This window comes from Carcharodon carcharias, chromosome 33 (genome assembly GCF_017639515.1).
Source record: "Carcharodon carcharias isolate sCarCar2 chromosome 33, sCarCar2.pri, whole genome shotgun sequence".
In the NCBI taxonomy this organism is placed as follows: Eukaryota; Metazoa; Chordata; class Chondrichthyes; order Lamniformes; family Lamnidae; genus Carcharodon; species Carcharodon carcharias.
Window position 1 is genome coordinate 21,148,313 of NC_054499.1, and position 26,408 is coordinate 21,174,720.

The 26,408-nt window shown below is 48.0% G+C and overlaps 1 protein-coding gene across 7 annotated transcripts in view; it reads right to left on the bottom strand.

Moving 5' to 3' along the window:
• The window catches only part of LOC121272302 (phospholipase D2-like), a 137,538-nt gene that overhangs the window by 84,398 nt on the left and 26,732 nt on the right, over window positions 1-26,408 (bottom strand). For 5 of the 7 annotated variants that reach the window (XR_005941869.1, XM_041178895.1, XM_041178893.1 and 2 more), the window contains 4 exons: window positions 23,529-23,678; window positions 6,176-6,309; window positions 4,591-4,736; window positions 1,645-1,753 (listed from right to left, as the gene is read on the bottom strand). Coding sequence is in view for 6 of the 7 variants with exons in the window: in XM_041178895.1 (XP_041034829.1) it covers window positions 1,645-1,753; window positions 4,591-4,736; window positions 6,176-6,309; window positions 23,529-23,643 (504 nt within the window). In the remaining variant the exon portion in view is untranslated. Of the gene's footprint in view, window positions 1-1,644; window positions 1,754-4,590; window positions 4,737-6,175; window positions 6,310-23,528; window positions 23,679-24,548; window positions 24,727-25,688; window positions 25,767-26,408 lie in introns of those variants that run through there. The other 2 variants (XM_041178897.1, XM_041178894.1) reach the window with 2 other exon arrangements.

Sequence of the window (26,408 nt, forward strand, 5' to 3'; positions counted from 1 at the left end):
AGGTCATTGAGGATGGCAGGGCTTGTTGAGAGAGCAGTTAATAAAGCATATAGTATCTTATTAATAGGGCATGGAGTACAAGAGTAAGGAGGTCATGTTGAACTTGTATAAGACACTAGTTGGGCCTCATCTAGAGAACTGCAACCAGTTCTGGCCCAGGAAGGATGTGAAGGCTTTGGAAAGAGTACAGAGGAGATTCACAAGAATGATTTTAGAGATAAAGAACTGTAGCTATGAGGATAGATTGGAGAGGTTGGGATTGTTTTCCTTGGAGAAGAGAAGGCTGAGAGGAGACTTGATAGAGGTATTCAAGATCCTGAGGGGTATGGACAGGGTAAATAGTGAGAAACTGTTCCCACTCAAGAAGGCATCAAGAACTAGAGGGCACAGATTCAAAATAATTGGCAAAAGGGGTAAATAGTCCGATAGAGCTCAGGAAAAATGTTTTCACCCAGAGGGTGGTTGGAGTCTGGAACGAACTTCCTGAAAGGATGGTGGAGGCCAGTTCGATCAAGGTATTCAAAAGAGAATTGGATTGATACTTGAAAAGAGAGAATGTGCAAACTTATGGGGATCAGGCAGGGGAGTGAGACTAGGTGGAATGCTTTTCCAGAGAGCCAGTGCAGACTCAATGGGCCGAATGGTCTCCTTCTGCATAGTAAAGATACTATGATTTCAAATTTTAAACAATCACAATTTACATTGCAGGAGTAAAGAATGCTGATTGGTTGCCAAATTGATTCTGATTGGCTGAGACGTCATGGAGAAAACAATGGGGTTCCAAAGCTCCCAGGTAATTCAAAAAAGGTGCAAGGCTTGAACATGTTCCTTTTGTTTGCAGAAAGTGGTTTCCCGGGTATGAATGTATGTAGCTTCTTTCTAATAGCTACACTAACAGCCAATTTAAAATATAATCAGTTGAGCTGGTAATGTGGCTCATTTATACTTGCTATAAGTGACATACATTCATACGCAGGGACCCGTTCTCTGCAAACAAGAGGAATATGTTCAAACCCTGCAGCTTTTTTGAAGTACCCGGGAGCTTGGGGATCGCACTACACCTTGGTTTTAAAATGAGAATCCCAGATGAATTATTAGGAGTGAAATAACCCTGATAAATCTAGCACCAAACCTGCAATATTTTAGTGTGTATCTGTTTAACATGTTTACTTTCGTTTTTAAATAGGAAGTTTCTTTGGTGTCAATAGCCACGAATATCAGTCTGGGGAGGTGATGGTGTAGTGGTATTACCACTGGACTGGTAATCCAAAAAGCCAGGGTAATGCTCTGGGGGCCTGGGTTCCAATCTCACCACAGCAACTGGTGGAATTTGAATTCAATAAAAATCTGGAATTAAAAGGCTGGCGATGACCATGAAACCATTGTCGAAGTCGAATGTTGTAAAAGCCCATCTGGTTCACTAATGTCCTTACCTGGTCTGGCCTACATGTGACTTCAGACCTTAAATGCCCTCTGAAATGGCCTAGCAAAGTGCTCAGTTATTAGGGATGGGCAACAAATGCTGGCCTAGCTAGTGTCACCCACATCCCATGAACAAATTTAATAAAAACACAATTCACCCAATTTGTGAGCCATCTAATTTCACCTCCCAACTTTGCCCAGAGGCCTAGGGCCTAAGCTTACCTGTTTACTAGAAGCTTGCCTCATGGAGGCCCACTCTGGCTGGTGAGGAAGGGCAGGCATCGTCATGGTAACCCCAGGCTCCCGCCTAAGTCCCTGAGTTGCTGCCAGTCTGCAGATCAATGGACAGGAAGCAGAGCTTGAATTTCCAGATAATATTTCAGTCTTTCCTCCTCTGCTGACTCTCGCAGTCCAGTTTTTGTCCCCTCACTCAATTTTATCTACAAGAGCAGGTCAGAGGCTGGGAATCCTGCAGCGAGTAACCCACCTCCTGGCTCCCCAAAGCCTGCCCACCATCGACAAGGCACGGGTCAGGAGTGTGATGGAATACTCCCCACTTGCCTGGATGAGTGCAGCTCCCACAACACTCAAGAAGCTCGACACCATCCAGGACAAAGCAGCCCCGCTTGATTGTCACCCCATCCACAAACATTCATTCCCTCCACCACCGACATACAGTAGCAGCAGTTTGTGTCCCATCTACAAGGTGCACTGCAGGAACTCACCAAGGCTCTTTAGACAGCACCTTCCAAACCCATGACCACTACCATCTAGAAGGACAAGGGCAGCAGACACATGGGAACACCACCACCTGGAAGTTCCCCTCCAAACCACTCTCCATCCTGACTTGGAAATATATCGCCATTCCTTCACTGTCGCTGGGTCAAAATCCTGGAACTCCCTCCCTAACAGCACTGTGGGTGTACCTCCACCACATTAACTGTAGCAGTTCAAGGAGCCAGCTCACCGCCACCTTCTCAAGGGGCAATTAGGGATGGGTAATAAATGATGGCCCAGCCAGTGAAGCCCACCTCCCACAAACGAATAGAAAAAGTCAGTTTTATCATTCTACCCGAGTCTCGGCAGTTTGTAATGACAGATTTCTCAAACAAGCATCAATTCTGTCTTCAAATATGCAGAATTACATCAAGTTTTCCAGCACAGAAACAGGCCATTTGGCCCATCTGCTCTGTGCTGGTGTTTCTGCTCCACACGAGCCTCATCCCACCCTCTCTTCATCTCCCCCTATCAGCCTATCCTTCTATTCCTGTCTCCCTCATGTGTTTATCCAGCTTCCCCCTTACATGTATCGATACTATTCACCTCGACCACTCCCTGTGGGAGCGAGTTCCACATTCTCCCCGCTCTCTGGGTAAAGGAGTTTCTCCTGAATTCCCCATTGGGTTTATTAATGATTATGTTACAATGATGGCACAACAAATGGGAGCACTGCAGGATCATAGAATGAGGCAGCGCAGGAGGAGACTACTTGGCTTTTTAAAAGAGCTCTCCAATTAGTCCCAATCCCTCTGCTCTTTCCCCCATTGCCCTGCTATTTATTTCTCCAATTCCTCCTTTGAAAGTTCCTATTAAATCTGCTTCTGCTGCCATTTCAAGCAGCGCCTTCTAGATCACAACAACTTGCTGTGTAAAAAATAAAATTGTCCCCATCTCCCCCTCTGGTTCATTTCCCGATTCTCTTCAATCTGTGTCCCTCTGGTTACCGACCTTCCTGCCACTGGAAACAGTTCCTCCTTATTTATCCAAACCCCTCATCATTTTGAACACCTCGATTAAATCTCCCCCTTAACCTTCTCTGCTCCAAGGAGAACAATCCCAGCCTCTCCAGTCTCTCTCCACATGACCTGAAGTCCTGATATTTCATTCCGCAGACTGTGTCCTCAGATCTCTCTTTACTCCACTGTTAAGAATCATACTACTTGCGATGTGTTATCATTGTGCTTTTTGCTAAATTGTATTTGCCACATGCTTGCCCATCACTGGCTCTCCTATAATCTTCCCCCCAACCCCGCTTTTACAAAGGCCCTCGATTTTGGATCAGGAGGCTTTAATATCATTCTAGATGTACCTACAACCAAATTATCTACATTATTTCTCGGGGTATTATGGACTTGGGTAAAGGTACTTTGAATCTGAATTCCGATTAGGTATGGTTCCAACTTGAACCAGAAAACTACCTTTGACTTGCAGCCACTGTTGACTGACAGGGGTTGACAGAAGAACACAAGAATTAGGAGCAGGAGGCAGCCATTCAGCCCCTCGAGCCTATCCACCATTCAATAAGATCATGGCTGATCTAATTGTGGTCTCAACTCCACTTTCCTGCCTATCCCCCTCCACCCCCACCCCCCCATAACCCTTGACCTCCCTGGTCAATAAAAATTCTGTCTAACTCAGCCTTGAATATTCCCGATGATCCGGATTTCACTGTTCTGTAGGGGAAAGAATTCCAAAGATTCACAGCCCTCGGAGAGGAAAAATTTCTCCTCATCTCCGTCTGAAATAGGAGACCTCCAATTTGTAAATGGTGTCCCCTCGTTCTAGATTTCCCAGCGAGGGGACCCACCCACTCAGCATCCACCTTGTCAAGTCCCATCAGGATCTTACATGTTTCAATAAGATCACATCTTGATCCTCTAGACTTCAATAGGTACTGGCCCAGCCTCTCCAAGCTAGATAACCACCCACCATCCCAGGAATCAGCTGGGCAAACATTCCCTGGACTGATTCTGATGTAGTTTTATCCTTTCTTAAGTAGGGACACCAAAACTGTACAAAGTACCCTGGATGCAGTCTTACTAAGGCCCTGTACAGCTTATAGTAACACTTCCCTACTTTTTCTTTTTACTCAATTCTAGCCATGTTATGTACAGCAGGAGCCGTGAGCGTGTGCACGCATGAGAGAGAGTGGGAGTGCACGAGAGAGAACGGGAGAGCATGAGAGAGAGCAGGAGCACATGAGAGGGAGCGGGAGTGCACGGGAGAGAGTGCGTGCGCACGAGAGAGAGCGCACGTGCACGAGAGAAAGTGGGAACGCACGAGAGCGCAAGAGAGAGAGTGGGAGTGAATGAGAGGGAGCGAGAGCACATGAGAGAGAGCGCGCACGCAGGAGAGAGAGCAGGAGCGAGAGAGAGAGACAAGGCCTACCTGGCTAAGGGCTGAATGACCCGAATTTTGAACTTGTGCTTCAACAAATCTCGATGTAGTTCTTCAAAATGTTTGAATTTCTTCTTTACCATCCATGTGAAGTCTCCGTGTGTTATCCTCATCATATAAACTGTGTTTGGCCGAACCTTGGGTGGAGGAGGGGTGCAGTCATGAAACCGAGAAACATTAGGTTTGGCTGCTCGAATTGGCTACTCTCATGAGGAACACAACCAACAAAAATACATTAATTCTAGTCGACGTTATCCCTGTTCCAACAGCCTCACTGCTAAAGACAGATTATTGCTTGGATTCAAAAATAAATCTCCATCATGATCCTCTCCATTGGCACTGTTCTTATTCAATCATCTGGTACAGCTGGAGGCCTTTTGGCCCATCTTGCTTGTGCTGGCTCTTTGAAAGAGTTATCCAAATTAGTTCCACTTTTACCCCATTAACCCCAGTTATTTTTAAACCAATTCTGCCCCTTAATCTATTCTGGCTGCTGTTCCTTGGAACATCAACCACCCCCGCACCCCCCCCAAACCCCTCCCTCCTCCAAGCTGCAAAGACAGGAGTGATAGGGCATCCAGAAAATGATCCTTTTGTTATAATATGCCTTTAAGGTATAAAGGCATAATACTGCAGATGCTGGAAATATGAAACAAAAACAGAAAACGCTGGAAAAGCTCAGCAGGTCTGGCAGCATCTGTGGAGAGAGAAACAGAATTAATGTTTCCAGTCCATATGACTCTTCTTCAGAGCTCTGAAGCTCTGAGGAGGCGGCATACAGACACGGAACGTTAATTCCATTTCTCTCGCCACAGATGTTGCCAGGTCTGCTGAGCTTTTACAGCATTTTCTGTTTTTATGCTTTTAAGGAACAGCAGCATGTCATCACTAGAAAGGAAGTGTGTCTTGCAATACTGTTTCAGTTTCACTTTCGCCTTGAGCAGAGCGCAGCATGGACAGCTCTGATGTCTTCAGGTTTTCTGTGCAGTCAGCAAGCTGTGCTTTCAACACTTTATGACCTGTGGCTTCGATACAGTCTGACCAGAACACCGAGATAATCTTGTGCCATGTAGCATGATCTAAGACTGTTCATCATGTGGTGCCTGTACTTAATCTTGCTGCCAGGCTGAGCACCATTTCATTTAAAAGGAACCACTGCTGGCACCATCTTGTGTTTTTATAATGATATAAAGGCACAAATCATTCAAAAGGGTTAGACAAACATATTATGGGTACATTTATTTAAAGTATGCACATGAGAACATATATATGTGAATGAAAAGCTTGAAGACATCAGAGCCATGTGTGTGTGTGTGTGTGTGTGTGTGTGTGTGTGTGTGTGCGTGTGTGTGCATGCGGGTGTGTGCACGTTCTGTTCAAAGCATATGTGAAACTAAAACAGGATGGCATGACACACTTCCTTTCTAGTGATGTCATGCTGCAATCCCTGAGGGACATAATACAACACCTTTCAGCACAGGTTTTGGGCCTTCGTCTGCATTCAAGTATTCAGCTCCCAATACATCACTCTTAATAATTGAACGGAATGCCTTTGTGAGGTGTTGAAAGTTCCTACCTTAAACCCACGAAGATGACGCTCAGTGCCTTCAATATGAACCGTCACGGGCACGCCCTTCAGAAACACTTGTCGTTTCCGCTCTTTGAATGGTTTGATGTTATAGACAAGTAGATAGCGGCTGTGGAGCTCCTCTGAAAGTACGTTAACAAAAATAACAACTTGCATTTATATAGCACCTATAACATAGAATAAACATTCCAGGGAGCATTACCAAACAAAATGTGACATTAGGGACAGGTGACAAAAAGTTTGTTCAGAGTGAGCTTTTAAGGGGCCTCTTAAAAGAGGAGAGGGAGATGAGGAGCGGTTTGGGGAGGGAATTCCAGAGTTTAGGGCCCCAGGCAGCTGAAGGCATGGCTGCCAATGGTGCAGCAAAGGAAAGCAAGGATGCTTAATAGAATATGATTGGAGGAGCGCAGAGATCAGGGAGGATCACGCTAGAGTTCTTTGATGAGGTATCAGAAAGGGCTAATGAGGGTAATGTGGTTGATGTGGTCTACAAGAACTTCCAAAAGGCCTTTGATAAAGTGCCACACAACCAGCTTTGCCAGCAATGTTGAAGTTCATGGAATAAAAGGGAATAACGTTATTATAGAACTTGGCTAAGTGGCAGGGAACAGAAGTGGTGAATGCTCATTCTTCAGACTGGACAGAGGCTCGCATTGGGGTTTCCCAAGGATTGGTACGAGGACAACTGCTTTCCTCGATCCAAGTTATTGACCTAAACATGGGTGTAAAGGGCACAATTTCAACATCTGGAGATGGCACAAATTTTGAAAGTGTTGTGAAGATTGAGGAGGATAGTGATAGCCTTCAAGGAGGACATAGACAGTCTGGTGGAATGGACGAACACATTCAGTGCAGAGAAGTGTGAAGAGATACATTCTGGTAGGAAGAATGAGGAGAAACAATATAAAACAATATAAAATAAAAGTGGTAATTGTAAAGGGGGTACAGAAGTAGGGGGACATGGGGGTATGTGCGCACAAGTCGTTGAAGGTGGCAGGACAGGTGGACAGCGTAGTTAATAAAGCATACGGGATCTCTGTCTTTGTAATATAGAGGTAAAGAGTACAGAAGCAAGGAGGTTATCTTCGATCCGGGGGTGAATTTTCTCCCTGTCCGGTGGGCTGGGTGGGAGAGTGCGGACAGCCGAACACCACCACCATTTTACGTAGACGGGCCAATAAAGGCACGCCCAGGGTGACGCAGGGCCTGTAGCGCTCAGTGCTATCTGTGCAGGGTGGGTGAGAGGGTGCGGGGGGTGGGGGTGGGGTCACGGGGGGTGGGTGGGGGGGGGGGGTGGGGGGGGGTGGCGGGAGAGAAGAGGAAGAGTCAGAGCCTGCGTGCGAAAAAGCACAGAAATCTCCCTGTGGTATGGAGCTGCCTCAGGGAGATTAAGTTCGCATTGAAATACTTAAATAAAGAAAAGTAAAAGTTATTGAGACATGTCCCCTCATGTGACAGGGTCACATGAACTGGGACATGTTTATGAAAATGTGAAAAATATATTTATATGTTTAATAAAACCTTCAGGAAACCTCATCCCCACCGTGGATGAGATCTTCTAAAAATCGCGGAGGCCGCCAATCTTAAGGTTAGGCGGGCAGCGCTGATGATCACGTTAAGTGGTTTTCGATTTGCCTTCGCAAGCCTTTGACAGCTCGGCAGGTACAAGTGCCGGAGAGTGCAGAAACGATTCACGAGAATGGTTCCAGGGATGAGGAACCTCAGTTCCGTGGATAGATTGGAGAAGTTGGCCTTGTTCTTAAAGGTTGAGAGGGGGTGCGGTAGAGATAGTCAAAAGTCATGAAGGAACTGGGCAGAGTAGATAGGGAGAAACTGTTCCCATTGGTGGAAGGATCGAGAACTAGAGGGCACAGATTTAAGGTGATTGATTTAAGATGAGTGGCAGAAGAACCAATGGCGACCAGAGTTCATGGTGGAGGCAGGGTCAATCGAGTGGTTAGGGTCTGGAATGCACTGTCTGACAGTGTGGTGGAGACAGGGTCAATCGAGTGGTTAGGGTCTGGAATGCACTGTCTGGGAGTGTGGTGGAGACAGGGTAAATCGAGTGGTTAGTGTCTGGAATGCATTGTCTGAGAGCGTGGTGGAGACAGGGTCAATTGAGTGATTAGAATCTGGAATGCACTGTCTGAGAGTGTGATGGAGACAGAGTCAATGGAATGGTTAGGGTCTGGAATGCACTGTCTGAGAGTGTGGGGGAGACAGGATCAATTGAGTGATTAGGGTCTGGAATGCACTGTCTGAGAATGTGGTGGAGACAGGGTCAATCGAGTGGTTAGGATGTGGAATGCACTGTCTGAGAGCGTGGTAGAGACAGGGTCAATCGAGTGGTTAGGATCTGGAATGCACTGTCTGAGAATGTTGTGGAGACAGGGTGAATCGAGTGGTTAGGATTTGGAATGCACTGTCCGAGAGTGTGGTGGAGACAGGGTCAATTGAGTGGTTAGGATCTGCAATACACTGTCTGAGAGTGTGGTGGAGAGAGGGTCAATCGAGTGGTTAGGATCTGGAATGCACTGCCTGAGAGTGTGGTGGAGACAGGGTCAATCGAGTGGTTAGGGTCTGGAATGCACTGCCTGAGAGTCTGGTCGAGACAGGGTCAATCGAGTGGTTAAGATCTTGAATGCACTGTCTGAGAGTGTGGTGGAGACAGGGTCAATCGAGTGGTTAGGATGTGGAATGCACTTTCTGAGATAGTGGTGGAGACAGGGTCAATCGAGTGGTTAGGACTTGGAATGCACTGACTGAGAGTGTGGTGGAGACAGGGTCAATCAAGTGGTTAGGATTTGGAATGCACTGTCTGAGAGTGTGGTGGAGACAGGGTCAATCGAGTGGTTAGGATGTGGAATGCACTGTCTGAGAGTGTGGTGGAGACAGGGTCAATTGTGTGGTTAGGATCTGGAATGCACTGTCTGAGATAGTGGTGGAGACAGGGTCAATCGAGTGGTTAGGATTTGGAATGCACTGTCTGAGAGTGTGGTGGAGACAAGATCAATTGAGTGGTTAGGATCAGGAATCCACTGCCTGAGAGTGTGGTGGAGACAGGGTCAATCGAGTGGTTAGGGTCTGGAATGCACTGTCTGCGAGTGTTGGGGACACAGGGTCAATCGAGTGATTATGGTCTGGAATGCACTGTCTGAGAGTGTGGTGGAGACAGGGTCAATCGAGTGGTTAGGATGTGGAATGCACTTTCTGAGATAGTGGTGGAGACAGGGTCAATCGAGTGGTTAGGATTTGGAATGCACTGACTGAGAGTGTGGTGGAGACAGGGTCAATCAAGTGGTTAGGATTTGGAATGCACTGTCTGAGAGTGTGGTGGAGACAGGGTCAATCGAGTGGTTAGGATGTGGAATGCACTGTCTGAGAGTGTGGTGGAGACAGGGTCAATTGTGTGGTTAGGATGTGGAATGCACTGTCTGAGAGTGTGGTGGAGACAGAGTCAATCGAATGGTTAGGGTCTGGAATGCACTGCCGGAGAGTGTGGTGGAGAAAGGGTCAATAGAGTGGTTAGGATGTGGAATGCACTGTCTGAGAATGTGGTAGAGACAGGGTCAATCGAGTGATTAGGATGTGGAATGCACTGTCTGAGAGCGTGGTGGAGACAGGGTCAATCGAGTAGTTAGGGTCTGGAATGCACTGCCTGAGAGTGTGATGGAGACAGGGTCAATGGAGTGGTTAGGGTCTGGATTGCACTGTCTGAGAGTGTGGTGGAGACAGGGTCAATCGTGTGGTTAGGATGTGGAATGCACTGTCTGAGAGTGTGGTGGAGACAGAGTCAATCGAATGGTTAGGGTCTGGAATGCACTGCCCGAGAGTGTGGTGGAGAAAGGGTCAATCGAGTGGTTAGGATCTGGAATGCACTGTCTGAGAGTGTGGTGGAGACAAGGTCAATCGAGTGGTTAGGATGTGGAATGCACTTTCTGAGATAGTGGTGGAGACAGGATCAATCGAGTGGTTAGGATGTGGAATGCACTTTCTGAGATAGTGGTGGAGACAGGGTCAATCGAGTGGTTAGGATTTGGAATGCACTGACTGAGAGCGTGGTGGAGACAAGGTCAATCGAGTGGTTAGGATGTGGAATGCACTGTCTGAGAGTGTGGTGGAGACAGGGTCAATCAAGTGGTTAGGATTTGGAATGCACTGTCTGAGAGTCTGGTGGAGACAGGGTCAATCGAGTGGTTAGGAGGTGGAATGCACTGTCTGAGAGTGTGATGGAGACAGGGTCAATTGAGTGGTTAGGGTCTGGAATGCACTGCCCGAGAGTGTGGTGGAGAAAGAGTCAATCGAGTGGTTAGGATTTGGAATGCACTGTCTGAGAGTCTGGTCGAGACAGGGTCAATCGAGTGGTTAGGATTTGGAATGCACTGTCTGAGAGTGTGGTGGAGACAGGGTCAATCAAATGGTTAGGGTCTGGAATGCACTGCCTGAGAGTGTGATGGAGACAGGGTCAATGGAGTGGTTAGGGTCTGGAATGCACTGTCTGAGAGTGTGGTGGAGACAGGGCCAATCGTGTGGTTAGGATCTGGAATGTACTGTCTGAGAGTGTGGTGGAGACAGAGTCAATCGAGTGGTTAGGGTCTGGAATGCACTGCCCGAGAGTGTGGTGGAGAAAGGGTCAATCGAGTGGTTAGGATCTGGAATGCACTGTCTGAGTGTGTGGTGGAGACAAGGTCAATCGAGTGGTTAGGATGTGGAATGCACTGTCTGAGAGTGTGGTAGAGACAGGGTCAATCGAGTGGTTAGGATGTGGAATGCACTTTCTGAGATAGTGGTGGAGACAGGGTCAATCGAGTGGTTAGGATTTGGAATGCACTGACTGAGAGCGTGGTGGAGACAGGGTCAATCGAGTGGTTAGGGTCTGGAATGCGCTGCCCGAGAGTGTGGTGGAGAAAGGGTCAATCGAGTGGTTAGGATCTGGAATGCACTGTCTGAGAGTCTGGTCGAGACAGGGTCAATCGAGTGGTTAGGATCTTGAATGCACTGTCTGAGAGTGTGATGGAGAGAGGGTCAATCTAGTGGTTAGGATTTGGAATGCACTGTCTGAGAGTGTGGTGGAGACAGGGTCAATCAAGTGGTTAGGATTTGGAATGCACTGTCTGAGAGTGTGGTGGAGACAAGGTCAATCGAGTGGTTAGGATGTGGAATGCACTTTCTGAGATAGTGGTGGAGACAGGATCAATCGAGTGGTTAGGATGTGGAATGCACTTTCTGAGATAGTGGTGGAGACAGGGTCAATCGAGTGGTTAGGATTTGGAATGCACTGACTGAGAGCGTGGTGGAGACAAGGTCAATCGAGTGGTTAGGATGTGGAATGCACTGTCTGAGAGTGTGGTGGAGACAGGGTCAATCAAGTGGTTAGGATTTGGAATGCACTGTCTGAGAGTCTGGTGGAGACAGGGTCAATCGAGTGGTTAGGAGGTGGAATGCACTGTCTGAGAGTGTGATGGAGACAGGGTCAATTGAGTGGTTAGGGTCTGGAATGCACTGCCCGAGAGTGTGGTGGAGAAAGAGTCAATCGAGTGGTTAGGATTTGGAATGCACTGTCTGAGAGTCTGGTCGAGACAGGGTCAATCGAGTGGTTAGGATTTGGAATGCACTGTCTGAGAGTGTGGTGGAGACAGGGTCAATCAAATGGTTAGGGTCTGGAATGCACTGCCTGAGAGTGTGATGGAGACAGGGTCAATGGAGTGGTTAGGGTCTGGAATGCACTGTCTGAGAGTGTGGTGGAGACAGGGCCAATCGTGTGGTTAGGATCTGGAATGTACTGTCTGAGAGTGTGGTGGAGACAGAGTCAATCGAGTGGTTAGGGTCTGGAATGCACTGCCCGAGAGTGTGGTGGAGAAAGGGTCAATCGAGTGGTTAGGATCTGGAATGCACTGTCTGAGTGTGTGGTGGAGACAAGGTCAATCGAGTGGTTAGGATCTGGAATGCACTGTCTGAGAGTCTGGTCGAGACAGGGTCAATCGAGTGGTTAGGATCTTGAATGCACTGTCTGAGAGTGTGATGGAGAGAGGGTCAATCTAGTGGTTAGGATTTGGAATGCACTGTCTGAGAGTGTGGTGGAGACAGGGTCAATCAAGTGGTTAGGATTTGGAATGCACTGTCTGAGAGTGTGGTGGAGACAGGGTCAATCAAGTGGTTAGGATTTGGAATGCACTGTCTGAGAGTGTGGTGGAGACAGGGTCAATTGTGTGATTAGGGTCTGGAATGCACTGTCTGAGAGTGTGATGGAGAGAGGGTCAATCTAGTGGTTAGGATCTGGAATGCACTGTCTGAGAGTGTGGTGGAGACAGGGTCAATCGAGTGGTTAGGATGTGGAATGCACTGTCCGAGAGTGTGATGGAGAGAGGGTCAATCTAGTGGTTAGGATCTTGAATGCACTGTCTGAGAGTGTGGTGGAGACAGGGTCAATCGAGTGGTTAGGATGTGGAATGCACTTTCTGAGATAGTGGTGGAGACAGGGTCAATCGAGTGGTTAGGATTTGGAATGCATTGTCTGAGAGTGTGGTGGAGACAGGGTCAATCGAGTGGTTAGGATTTGGAATGCACTGTCTGAGAGTCTGGTGGAGACAGGGTCAATCGAGTGGTTAGGATGTGGAATGCACTGTCTGAGAGTGTGGTGGAGACAGGGTCAATCGAGTGGTTAGGGTCTGGAATGCACTGCCCGAGAGTGTGGTGGAGACAGGGTCAATCGAGTGGTTAGGATCTGGAATGCACTGTCTGAGAGTGTGGTGGAGACAGGGTCAATCGAGTGGTTAGGATCTTGAATGCACTGTCTGAGAGTGTGATGGACAGAGGGTCAATCTAGTTGTTAGGATTTGGAATGCACTGTCTGAGAGTGTGGTGGAGACAGGGTCAATCAAGTGGTTAGGATTTGGAATGCACTGTCTGAGAGTGTGGTGGAGACAGGGTCAATTGTGTGGTTAGGGTCTGGAATGCACTGTCTGAGAGTGTGATGGAGAGAGGGTCAATCTAGTGGTTAGGATCTGGAATGCAATGTCTGAGACAGTGTCAATTGTGGTTTTCAAACAGGAATTGGATTGTTATCTGAAGAGGATAATTTTCAGGGCTATGGGAAGAAGGCAGGATGAGTGAGGCTAGTTGAGTTGCTCTTTGTGATGTCTGGCGCAGACACAATGGGCTGAATAGCCTCCTTCTGTGCTGTAACCATGCTATGGTTTCGGGGCTGGAGGAGGTCACAGAGATAGGGAGAGGCAAGGACATGGAGGGATTTCAACATGAACACTGAAATTTAAAAAAATATATTCATTTGTGATGTGGGCTTCGCTGGCTGGGCCCAGCATTTATTGCCCATTCCTAATTGCCCCTTGAGAAGGTGGTGGTGAGCTGCCTCCTTAAACTGCTGCACCTACATGTGGTGTAGGTACACCCACAGTTCTGTCAGGGAGGGATTTCCAGGATTTTGACCCAGCGACAGTGAAGGAACGGCTGATATATTTCCAAGTCAGGATGATGAGTGACTTGGAGGGGAACTTCCAGGTGGTGATGTTCCCATGTGTCTGCTGCCCTTGTCCTTCTAGATGGTAGTGGTCGTGGGTTTGGAAGGTGCTGTCGAAGGAGCCTTGGTGAGTTCCTGTAGTGCATCTTGTAGATGGTACACACACTGCTGCTACTGTGTGTCGGTGGTGGAGGGAGTGAATGTTTGTGGATGGGATGCCAATCAAGTGGGGCTGCTTTGTCCTGGATGGTGTTGAGCTTCTTGAGCGTTGTGGGAGCTGCACTCATCCAGGCAAGTGGGGAGTATTCCATCACACTCCTGACTTGTGCCTTGTAGATGGTGGACAGGCTTTGGGGAGTCAGGAGGTGAGTTACTCATCACAGCCTCTGATCTGCTCTTGTAGCCACAGTATATATATGGCTGGTCCAGTTCAGTTTCTGGTCAATGGTAACCCCCAGGATGTTGATACTATACAAGGGGCTTGAGATTGGCATGAGCAAGTATACTGATCTACCAATGGCTCAGTATGCAGCAATGTGGATGGTAAAAAAAGTTAAATCTGATGTGCAACTGCTTATGAAAATGGTACATGGATACTAGGACCACACTTTCTTATGCACCCCCCTCCCCCCTCGGTGGTGATTTAAAAGAATCCTTAACTTGGTTAAGAACATAGGAAGAGGTGACCCTCCATCACTTGCTGTTTCATCATTTAATTGGATGGTGGCTGATTTGGAGTTTAACTGCATGTACCTCCGTACCCAACAAAAATCTATCAATCTCTGTTTTGACGTTTTCCGTTGACCCCCAGCCCTGTGTGTGAAAAATTGCTTCCTGACATCACCCCTGTAAGCAAATGTATTATTTGCCTTGTGCATTTTTTTAAAAACCATGTAACCATTACCATACTTCTTTTCTATGATTGGCTGTGAACTGGCTGTGGTGCGGCCCTGTGTGCGGAGATTGTCTCAAGGGGCTAAGATGGAACACTGAGGTGAAAGAACAATCCGAGGCTGAAGATACCTAAGGAGCTGTGTCGGGATGGAGCAAGGCATGATGGTTAATTCGGCCAAGTCAGAATCATGCTGGAATTAGCTCGCTGTGCAAATAGAATTAAGCTGCAGAAGTGCTTGTACCAGGGGAAAGAAACTGACTTTCCCTCATTAGGAATAATAATAAGCCCCCGTCTCCCAGCTTTGGAGATTGGTAAGTGTTAGAGATAACAACGTGGCGTCAAGCTGGCTCTGGTCCCTCAAGCATGGTCTTCAAAGCGAGGCCTAAACAGGAGATAACTGTGAACCCACTGACTGTATTGAGAAAGGGTGGTGATGTGAATGGTTGTTTGGTAATACAGAATTTGAGTATTGCTGTAAAAAAGTGACGCCTCTACCAATCAGAGTCCATTTGCCAACCAGTTAGCACTCTCTTCACATGCAGTATAAATTGTTGCTTTCCTCTCGTATTGGTGTGTGTCATGCGGAGCTTCCTGAGGAGCGCAGGACAAAAGACTACAACAGTAAATGTAACTGAAAATCAATTAAAAGGACTAAATAAAAGGGCATGACCTGTTGTGGCACAAGGCCAGAGTCAAATACAGTATAAAGAAAGAGCACTCGAAGACACCGCTGCTGCAGAGGTTAGAGTGACCTGGTTAGTCACTCAAAAGTCGCAGACGGAGTAATGGCAGGGAAAACCACCGAGACGGACTTCGTAGGGAAGCTAGGCAATCGATATTGTCGGGAGTAAGTGCAATTTCTTAATGAAGGTGCACCATGTTTGGTGGAGCAAGATTCGAGCTGTTGTGCGCCATTGATACCCAGAGTAGAGGCAAGGCATTCAGACAAGCTGGATGGTCTCAGTCCCCTGAACGGCCTGGCTCTAAATTTAAAGTTCTGCCCCCTGGTTCTGGGCTGTCCCTTCTCGCGAGCTTCGAGGCGAGTTTCAGAGCGTCTCTGGAGCGTTTTCTTCATCCTCCCCTGGAACATTGGCCATGTGAGAGCTGGGGAGACAGAACCTGGCCGGGGAGATGGCTTTCAGCCATCTGGGCACAGTGGGCAGTCCACCCAAGTTAATTTTGCAGGAGTTTTGCTTGAATTCTTGTGGATATGGCTCCAAGGGGGACCCTGGCCTTTGTTCGATGGTCCTCCCATTGAATCCGAAAGATGCAGCAGAGTTGTCGCTAACTGAATTTCTCCAGCGCTCTTGTGTGTCGCTGAGACACAGTCCAGGTCTCACTGCAGTACAGGAGCGTGGCGACAACAACTGCTCTGTACATTCGGGCTTCTGTTGACTGGCAGAGGCCGTTGCTGTCAAACCCTTGCCACCACAGGTTGTAGGAGGTTGAGCTGGGATGGCCGATCTGGTGTTGGATCTCCTCATCAATGGAGGCCTTTTGAGAGAGGTGGCTGCTAAGGTATGGGGATGTGCTCAACACATTCCAGAGTCTCTCCATCGACATACAGGGGGAGGTGGAATATGTGACTGCCCAGGGTTGACATGGAAATATTGTTTCAGCAATATTCAATTGAAACAGTTCTTAAATCTAAAGACTTCTCTTAGGTCACCCCTCAGCCTCCCCTTCTCAAGAGAAGAGTCCCAACTTCTGTTCAGCCTTTCCCGACAATTATAACCTCACAATTCTGGTAAAGCGTTACCGGCATTAAACACTTCCGGGTCAGGTGCAGACAAACCACGGGCCCCAAAATGTGGCCAATTCTGAAGAAGAACCATATTAGACTGGAAACGTTAACTGTTTCTCTCTCCGGAGGTGCTGCCAGACTGGTTGAGTTTTTCTAGAACTCTTTGCTTTCATTTATGTCCCAAAAGGGGGCTCGGCCTGGATTAGAGAATCCCACGAACCAGGAATTAAAAATTAATCTCAAAACAGCAAGCAAACACAAAGGGGGAAAAGATCATGGAGGCATTAAAGATAATTATTTCCTTCCATTGAATACGTTAATTTTCGTAAAAGTCCTGGAATGTGGGAAGAAAAGCTGTTTGATTGTCAGGATGGTTGGAGATGAGGAGTTGTGTGGTGAAACATGTCGGGGCTGAGGTGCAGGCTTCTGCCCCATGAGGCCTTGAGCTGACAATGTCTAAAATCATTCCCCGTGGATCCATGCAGCCATGAGGCGGCCAGAGAAACTTTCACTTCATCACTCCGGCCTCCAACCCTGGCCCTCTGAGTGACAATCACCGACTGCTACTGTGCAGGAGGAGGCTATTCAGCCCATCCTGCCTGAGCTGGCTCTTTGAAACAGCTACCCAATTAGTCTCACTGCCCCTTGCTCTTTCCCCTTTAGCCCCGTATATGTTGCCCCTTATTTATCCAACTTATTTATTTGTCCAATCCCTGATTAAACCTGCTTCCACCACCCTTCCAGATCATAACAACATGCTGTGTGGATCTTGTTCCCTCATATTGCCACTGCTTCTTTCACCTTGAATCTGTCCCCTCTGGTTACCGACCCTTTTTTCACTGCAAAGTCTTCCCCTTGTTTACACCATCAAAATCTTCCCATGATGTGTCCAAAGAGGTGCGAAGCCCAGAGGAAGCTCACCATCCCTCCTCCTCACCCTCGCTCCTTGCTCACCCTCCCTCCTTGCTCACCCTCGCTCCTTGCTCACCCTCCCTCCTTGCTCACCCTCCCTCCTTGCTCACCCTCGCTCCTTGCTCACCCTTGCTCCTTGTTCACCCTCCCTCCTTGCTCACCCTCCCTCCTTGCTCACCTTCCCTCCTTGCTCACCCTCCCTCCTTGCTCACCCTCGCTCCTTGCTCACCCTCCCTCCTTCTCACCCTCCTTCCTTCTCACCCTCCCTCCTTCTCACCCTCCCTCCTTGCTCACCCTCGCTCCTTGCTCACCCTCCCTCCTTGCTCACCCTCCCTCCTTGCTCACCCTCCCTCCTTGCTCACCCTCGCTCCTTGTTCACCCTCCCTCCTTGATCACCCTCCCTCCTTGCTCACCTTCCCTCCTTGCTCACCCTCCCTCCTTGCTCACCCTCGCTCCTTGCTCACCCTCCCTCCTTCTCACCCTCCCTCCTTCTCACCCTCCCTCCTTCTCACCCTCCCTCCTTGCTCACCCTCGCTCCTTGCTCACCCTCCCTCCTTGCTCACCCTCGCTCCTTGCTCACCCTCCCTCCTTGCTCACCCTCGCTCCTTGCTCACCCTCCCTCCTTGCTCACCCTCCCTCCTTGCTCACCCTCGCTCCTTGCTCACCCTCCCTCCTTGCTCACCCTCGCTCCTTGCTCACCCTCGCTCCTTGCTCACCCTCCCTCCTTGCTCACCCTCCCTCCTTGCTCACCCTCCCTCCTTGCTCACCCTCCCTCCTTGTTCACCCTCCCTCCTTGCTCACCCCCGCTCCTTGCTCACTCTGCCTCTTTGCAACGGAGTGAATCAAATATTAGATGGGGCAGCCGCTCAGTGAGACGTCTGCGGCATGAAGAGAGCTTGTGTATATTTGGGGCCTCAACTTTTTACGATTTACATTAATGACTTAGATAAGGTGAGTGAAGGCATGGTAGCTAAATTTGCAGGTGATACAAAGATAGGTAGGAAAGCATGTTGTGAAGAGGACATGAGGAGGGTTCAGACAGATATAGGTAGGGTGAGTGAGGGGGCAAATATCTGACAAATGAAGTTTAATGTGGGAGAATGAGAAGTTGTTCACTTTGGCAGGAAGAACAAAAAAGCAGAGTATTACTGAAATGGAGAACAGCTGCATAATTCTGAGGTGCAGAGGGATCTAGGTGTTCTAGTACATGAGTCACAAAAAGTTAGCATACAGGTACAGCAAGTAATTAAGAAGGCTAATGGAATGCTATCCTTTATTATGAGAGGAATTGAACATAAAAGTAAGGATGTTATGCTTCAGTTATACAGGGCATTGGTGAGACCGCACCTCGAATACTGTGTGCAGTTTTGGTCTCCTTATTTAAGGAAGGATGTAAATGCATTGGAGGCGGTTCAGAGGAGGTTTGCTAGGTTGATACCTGGAATGAGTGGGTTGTCTTATGAGGAAAGTTTGGACAGACTGGGCTTGTTTCCACTGGAGTTTAGAAGAGGGAGGGGGGGATTTGATTGAAGTGTACAAGATCCTGAACGGCCTTGACAAGGTGGACATGGAAAGGATGTTTCCTCTTGTGGGTGAGTCCAGAACTGGGGGGCACTGTTTTAATATTAGCGGTTATCCTTTTAGGACAGAGATGAGGAGAAAAGTTTTTTCTCTCAGAGGGTTGTGCAACTTTGGAACTCTCTGCCTCAGAAGATGTTGGAGTCAATGAATATTTTTAGGGCAGAGGTAGATAGATTCTTGTTAGGCAAAGGAATCAAAGGTTATCGGCGGTTAGATGGGAATGTGGAATTCGAAACACCAGATGATCAGCCACGATCTTATTGAATGGCGGAGCAGGCTTGAGGGGATGAATGGCTACTCCTTTCCTATTTGTTTTCTTATGTTGTTACATCATTCTTCATTCTCTTCCCCTCCTTCCGGGTAATTGGCTCCCGTCAAGGGAATGGCTCTGTGCACACATGCACACACCCGGGCTGCACATGTGCAACAAGGCTGAGAACGCCCAGGCACACACACGCTGGCAAACCCTACCCAGCACCTCAACCCAAACAACTACTTTCAATGCACCATTTCAAACAGTCTAACCAAATGATAGCAGAACTGAAGAGGTTAAAACCATCAAGGAGGCTTGAACAGGCTAGGTCTCTTTTCTCTAGAAGAGAGAAGGCTGAAGGGGTGACCTGATAGAGGTCTTTAAAATTCTGAAGGGGTTTCGATAGGGTAGACGTAGAGCAGATGTTTCCACTTGTGGGGGTTACCAGAACTCGGGGCCATCAGTATAAGAGAGTCACTAATAAACCCAGTGGGGGATTCAGGAGAAACCCCTTTACCCAGAGGGTGGGGAGAATGTGAGTAGCATCGATGCATTTAAGGGGTCAACAAGATAAGTGCATGAGCGAGAGAGGAATAGGATAGCTGTGATTCCAGGCTTCAACCCACCCTGCATAATTCACTAGGGTGGTCCTCAGAAAAAGCAATTAGTGATCTAAGGGGGAACCATGTCGGTCAACAGCCAGTCCCACTATGCTCTTAACAGGCTGAGGAAATCCCAGGCCTGATCTCTCTTTACAGCAGCAAGAAGTGCACAGCCCAGAAGACATCAAGCAAGACAGAAAAATAGATTCCCGTTTGGATCTTTCATTAGAACTGAGCATTCCTACATAAGAATCTTGGCAAAAAAAATAGCATTCAGGATCCTTAGCTTTATCACCAGAGGAATAATGTTCAAAGACAAGGAAGTTCTGCTGAACCTTTATAAAGCTCTGGTTAGGCCCCAACTAGAGTATTGAGTCCAGTTCTGGTCACCACACTTTAAAGAGGATGTGAGGCTCCTTGAGAGGGTGCGGAGGAGATTTACCAGAATGGATCCAGGGATGAGGGATTTTAGCTCCAAGGTTAGGGTTGGGGAAGCTGGGATTGTTCTCCTTGGAGGAAAGGAGGTTGAGGGGAGATTTGATCGAGGTGTACGAGATGATGACAGGGTTGGAGAAGGTAGACAAAGAAAAGCTGTTCCCATTGGCTGATGCTATACCAACTACTGTAGAGTGATGGGTTAATGGATATGCTAATTAGACAATGATGTTGATGATGATGTAAGCATGAGATCAGGGTCAGATGATCAAGATACTCTAAGGGAGAAAGACAGAACAGCCTGCGTTTAGAGTATAATGTACTTGGATGTGAATAGTTGCAAATAAATAGCTTCAAGAAAAACTGAATACTGACGATCTCCAAGTCACTTATAGAGCATGTGAAACCTCATCCAGCCAGAAGACAAGTAAAGGGTCACAAGCTAACCCATGGTGGCAGCTCTCGAGGTCGCAGTTTAAGATAACTGAGGCCACAGATTGGTAATCCACAGGTGAAGACCTAGGAACACCTTGACTTTGCAAAGAAGAAGAATAAAAATATGATGTACGTTGGTAGGGGACAGTGAGTGAACCGCTCGCGATGTCTACAGTGATTGAACAGCTACTATCCCCTTCCACACTCCTTCCAACACACCGAGGGTCCGCAGCAAGCACAGCTAAGGAAGATCTGGTGCTGACAGTTTGAAAGGTACCAAACAGCTTCAGGCTTATAAGAGAAGGCATAAAAACACTGGGTCAATACCCCATTGCACACTATTAGGAACATGACTGATGATGTCCTGGTGAGACGAGGAACTGAGGAGACCTTGACATCCCACGAGGAGCTTTTGAGGGCCTTCAACAATTACTTCAGCCCTAATAAGAATCTAGTCAATGAACAGGTGAGATTCAACCAAAGGAGACAAAGGCCGGATGAATCCATCGATTCATTTATAAACAGCTTGTACAGACTGGCCAGTGGTTGCGGCTATGGAACTTTAAAATGCCAGTTAATCTGTGGCTACATTGTCATCAGCAGGTTCGATGAGGCTCTATTGAACTTTTGCAAAGCAAGGATGATTTGAGTTAGAGAAGCCTATTTGCAAGGCAGGTGGAATTGTGATATACTCTGGGGAGATGTTGATCCAGTATGTTGGGAGACCCTCCCACTGAAAAGCCAAGATCGCCAAAGAGGTGGGAAGAACCCTTCCACCTATTTTAAAATGTTCCGGATGCAGTGCTAATAAGTAGCATTGCCAAATTCCCAATGGGAAAAGCCCCAAACTGCAGCAGAAATTGAAATCGACTCATTACTCAGTGAACCAGCCTTTAGTGAAGAAACACAGTCCCACTGGGCCACAGGAGGAGATAGCAGGTCTTTCACTCGCTCTTTGCAGACAGGCTGGAAGAGGCAGAAACAGGATGCAGCAGCCACGACGCTAACTATCTGCTAGAGGAGCTCCTTGACCTTGGCTGGCTCTTTTGAGACAGAGTTTGGGAGAATGAAGCCACCACAGAGGCAGATGACCCTGTTGGAAGGAGAGGTCCTGGACCTTACTACTCTCTTTGACTCCACTGCCAATGATCATGAAGTCTTCGTCGTTACTTTTTGAGGAGAATCATCCTTTCGTTGAAGGGTGCTAATAAAGAGGTGAATTTGTCTTCTAATCCCACCAAACCCACCAGTGACGTGCATCAACAATTGCAAGTAGCCAGGGAGAATTAGACCCTTAACTCCAAGTTGGATCAAACCAACTGTGAAAGTTCAAAGCTTATTCATTTGTACAAAAGTAAGTCAGAGCTCACACTTTGCTCTCATCAGCGAGCCGAGGAGCATTCAAGTAAACAATCAATTTTCAGTAAAGAATCGGAGGCCCAACCTACAGAGCCTCTGCAGCTGAAGAGTGCCTTAGGAAAACTTTAAGTCCAACATTAAAGTTGAACGCATTGAAATTAAGCAAGAGTGGGAGAAGCCTAACCACCGGAAAGAGAAGGCCGAGCTGAAAAACCCAGCGATTAGACCCAGTCACACAGCACTGCGAAGCCACAGAGGGGGATTTACAAATTAGAAACAGTGCAACAGGAGAAAGTGAATCTATTGCAGTACCAGAATGTATAAATGCTGTGCCGCATCTAAAGAAATGATAACAGCGTTAGATGGAAGAGTTGGCTATAGAGCAACTATCTGAAGTACTGACACTAGCTGTCTTTCCTATTACTGCTGGCATTCTTGTAGTAGCAACTGCCAAAGCTAATGTTGAACTTTCAAGCAAGTCTGCAGCCCAGAATACTACTCAGGAACATCCTATAGATCCCAGTCCTGGAGCTTATTCCATTGTTGGTGATGGCACAATCCTTCTTTGTCCAACTGACTTGGAGAACTCACTGTCTGCAGCAGAGCAGCCTCACGCTGAAGCTAGCATGGAAATTATACCACTACCTACAGAAAGTGAAATCCCTTCCCTCAGTGGTAGGGAAGTCCCCCTTACCTTGTCGTTGTAAGAATCACAGCCCAGGAGCCAGCAGCCGTGAGGAGCTGTCACCTCGCTCCATCAAAAGGTTTGCCTTCCAAGGAGAAGATAAGGGGACACATGCATCCTACCCTCCCTCCAAAAGAGCCATTGGCAAAAGTGACTTGGGGATGGGGGCAGGGAGGGGAGGTGAGGTAGGAGTTGAATGGGAAACTGCCAACAGTACAGGAGGTTAACAGATGGTGGGAATATAATGTAAATAGATTCATAATTTTTTGAGGTTATATTTTGGGTGGAGATGTAGAGTAAAGGGTTAATGGTTACGTTAATTAGACAATGATGCTGACGATGATGGAATAATTACATAAGATTCGGATGCCCAAGAGACCCCAAGGGAACAAGATGCCAAACGATCTGTGTCCAGAGACTAATGTGCTCACCACGAGGTCTTGGATATAAATAGCTGTAAATAAATAGCTTCAAGATAAACTAAATACTGACCATCTCCAAGTCGCTTATACAGTGAATGAAACCTCACCCAGCCAGAAAACACCACAAGCAAACAGGCAACAACCCATTAAGGTTTTGGGCAACAGATAGAGAGGGGATAGGAATAAACTTTTTTTTTTAAAAACAACGCAGCGAGTGGTGATGATCTGGAACTCGCTGCCCACGAGGGTGGTGAATGAATGAATTCAAAAAGGAAATTGGATGGATGCTTGAGGGAAATAAACTTGCCGGGGCACGGGGATAGAGCGGGGGAATGGGGCTGACAGGACTGGTGTAGAGAGAGCCAGCATGGACTCGAGATTCATTTGTCAATTGCACCCCCATTCTGCAAGTTTGTTAATGGTCACTTGAATTCTCTTATAATCTCCTTCAATGTTAACTACACACCTTAAGTTGGTGTTGGGACGTTAAGCACACCACCACCACCACCTCCACGTGTCTACAGGAATTTTGGCACCTTACCTGTGGTCTCCTCCCATTCGATATGATCAATTTCATCCTCGTACACTTGGAGGTCACCTAGACCAAGCTGTGGCTCAGGGTCTAAGCGCAAAACAGTCATGAGGTCTTGAGACATTCTCGACTCCTAGTACATGCAGCTCATCGAAGGACCTAAACAGAGACAAAGAGGACGGCCTGGTCACTTAGCAACCGGACAAGAATGGGAGCAGCTCCAAAGAAGGGTGACTGGGGTATTTTAGGTTTTCTGATTAAAAGGAAAGCCCTCGTGTTTCTGTAGCGCCCCCTCCGTATTCACCAGAGCCGTCTCACAGCCAATGAAGTGCCATTGGAAGCAGAGTCACAACTGCAATGCCGGAAACCTGACAGCGAACGCGTGCACAGCAAGATCCCACAAACGGCGACGTGACAATGGCCGGATCGTCTGTTGTTCCTGCGTGATGAATGTGGGCCCCCCGGATACCGGGGAAGAGCTTACCCTCCCCCCACCCCCCACCCCGGCTCTTCAATTGAATTACTGGCCGTCAGATCTTTTCCCTCCACCTGGGAAGGCAGACAAGGTGGGGAGGGGAAACACCTCGGTTTAATGTCTCATCTGAAAGACGGCACCTCCGACCGTGTAGCACTCCCTCATGGCTGGCACTGGGACTGCTGGCCGGGATCATGTGGGCTCTGCGGTGGGACTACTTTCAGAATACTGAAAGGCCTGGATAGAGTGGACGTGGGGAAGATGTTTCCATTAGTAGGAGAGACTAGGACCCGAGGGCACAGCCTCAGAGTAAAGGGAAGACCTTTTAGAACAGAGATGAGGAGAAACTTCTTTAGCCAGAGAGTGGTGAATCTATGGAATTCATTGTCACAGAAGGCTGTGGAGGCCAGGTCACTGAGTGTATTTAAGACCGAGATAGATAGGTTCTTGATTGGTAAGGGGATCAAAGGTTATGGGGAGAAGGTGGGAGAATGGGGTTGAGAAACTTGTCAGCCAGGATTGAATGGCGGAGCGGACTTGATGGGCCGAATTACCTAATTTCTGCTCCTATGTCTGATGGTCTTATGGGACTCGAACCCACAGCCCGCTGACTCAGAGGCCAGAGAGAGAGGCCCATTGGAGCCACCGCTGACACCTAACCCATCGGCCGAGGGGGCGCGTGGAGCTGGAGAGTCTTCAAACCCAGAGAAGCTGCTGAGAACAGATCCGTGACTGAAAGGGGATTAAACGGAGAGAAATTTTAACAAGCCAGCCTGAAATTCTGCACCAAGCAGAGGGATTAAATTCTTCGCTATTTCCTCAAGTACATCAGACTCAGTCGAGCTGACAGTCTGGAAGGAGAGGTTTAAACGCACCGTCCAGGCTCATGGGAAATCGGAATCTGTTCTATTTGGGCAGGTCTAGCAGGTAACTAAATTCTTAGAAGAGAGATAAAAGCAAAAAACTGTGGATGCTGGAAATCCAAAACAAAAACAGAAACAGAAATACCTGGAAAAACTCAGCAGATGCTGGCAGACCTGCTGAGTTTTTCCAGGTATTTCTGTTTCTGTTTTTGTTTTAAATTCTTAGAAGAATGTGTATACCTCAGTGAATCAAGATATTGTCCTGATCTCGGGGTTCAGGCACTCAAATCCCACCAGATCCTCTCTCCTGAATGGGATTACAGCGTTTTAAATCCAAAGAGCCACTATAATCCCTGGATTTTGGGAAAGTCGCCCAGAATTGTTGTTCCACGCCGCGTTACCAGTGGCTCTCATTGGACGCTCACATTGCCAGGCCACAGAATTGCACAGAACAGCAGGGGGGAACAGGCCATTCGGTCCATTTGCTCGGTGCTGGTTTTTTCCAGCTCTGCACCAAAGTGGATTTATTGGTGACCATCTTATATTCATGACCCCTACGTGCTCTCCTATGGGCTCTTCCCCCTCCCTGTCCCCAAGCCCGGCAAGTGGAAGCACCTTCTCTACCTACCTTAGTGACCCCGCCCCCTTTGTAAATTTTAAAGACCTCTGTCAGGTCACCCCCCAACCCCACCCCCAAACCGACTCTTACCATCTTGGGGCAGAGATCAGGGGGGAGACACGGGCTGTCACGAACACAAGGGGAGACACAAAACTGAATCGTATTCGCTTCCTACAGCCAACGCCATTGTTTAGCATCAAAGAAAGGTTTACATTTGTATAGCGCCCTTCAAGATCACAATTCGTCCAGAAACTTGTCACAGCCCACGAGGTGCTTTCTGAAGCGTCGGTGCTGTCGTATTGTCGGAAACGCAGTAGGCACTTTGCGCACAGCAAGATCCCGCAAACAGTAACACGGTAGAGGCCCGATAATCATTATCTTTAGGCGAAGCGGGTTGAGGGTTGACAGAGACGCCACTCTCCTCACAGTCTCGCCCACGGGACTTTGAAGATGTTCAGCCCGGGGTGGGGGGGGGGGGTGCGGAATCTCGGTTTAGCGCTTCATCTGAAAAGTCACGCAGTTGAGCGCTCCCTGCCATGCTACACCAGGGCAGTCAAATCTGGAACATGACCTCAAAACGATGGCTGGGTGGGGTGGGGGCTCAGTCCCAGAATCTTGGACACCGAGGCGAGAACATGATACCCATTCAACAGCAGTTGGCTGTAAACAGAGGGTCGCTCCCCAAACTCTGGGTACCTCAATATTACAATAAACGTCACAGCAAATGAACCTGCAGTCAGCGCAGGAGTGAGTGAAGACTGGCAGTCAGCGCGCTGACCTTAACACTGAAATACTAAGCAAAGCAAGGCTCCCCGATTTGACTGAAATGGCGGCTGTTCTTTACCAAGCGAGTCTCCCTCTAATCTGGCCCTTCAATGGGCTCCTGCACTCCCACATGTTGTACACATCTGGACGAGGCCACGGGCCCATGT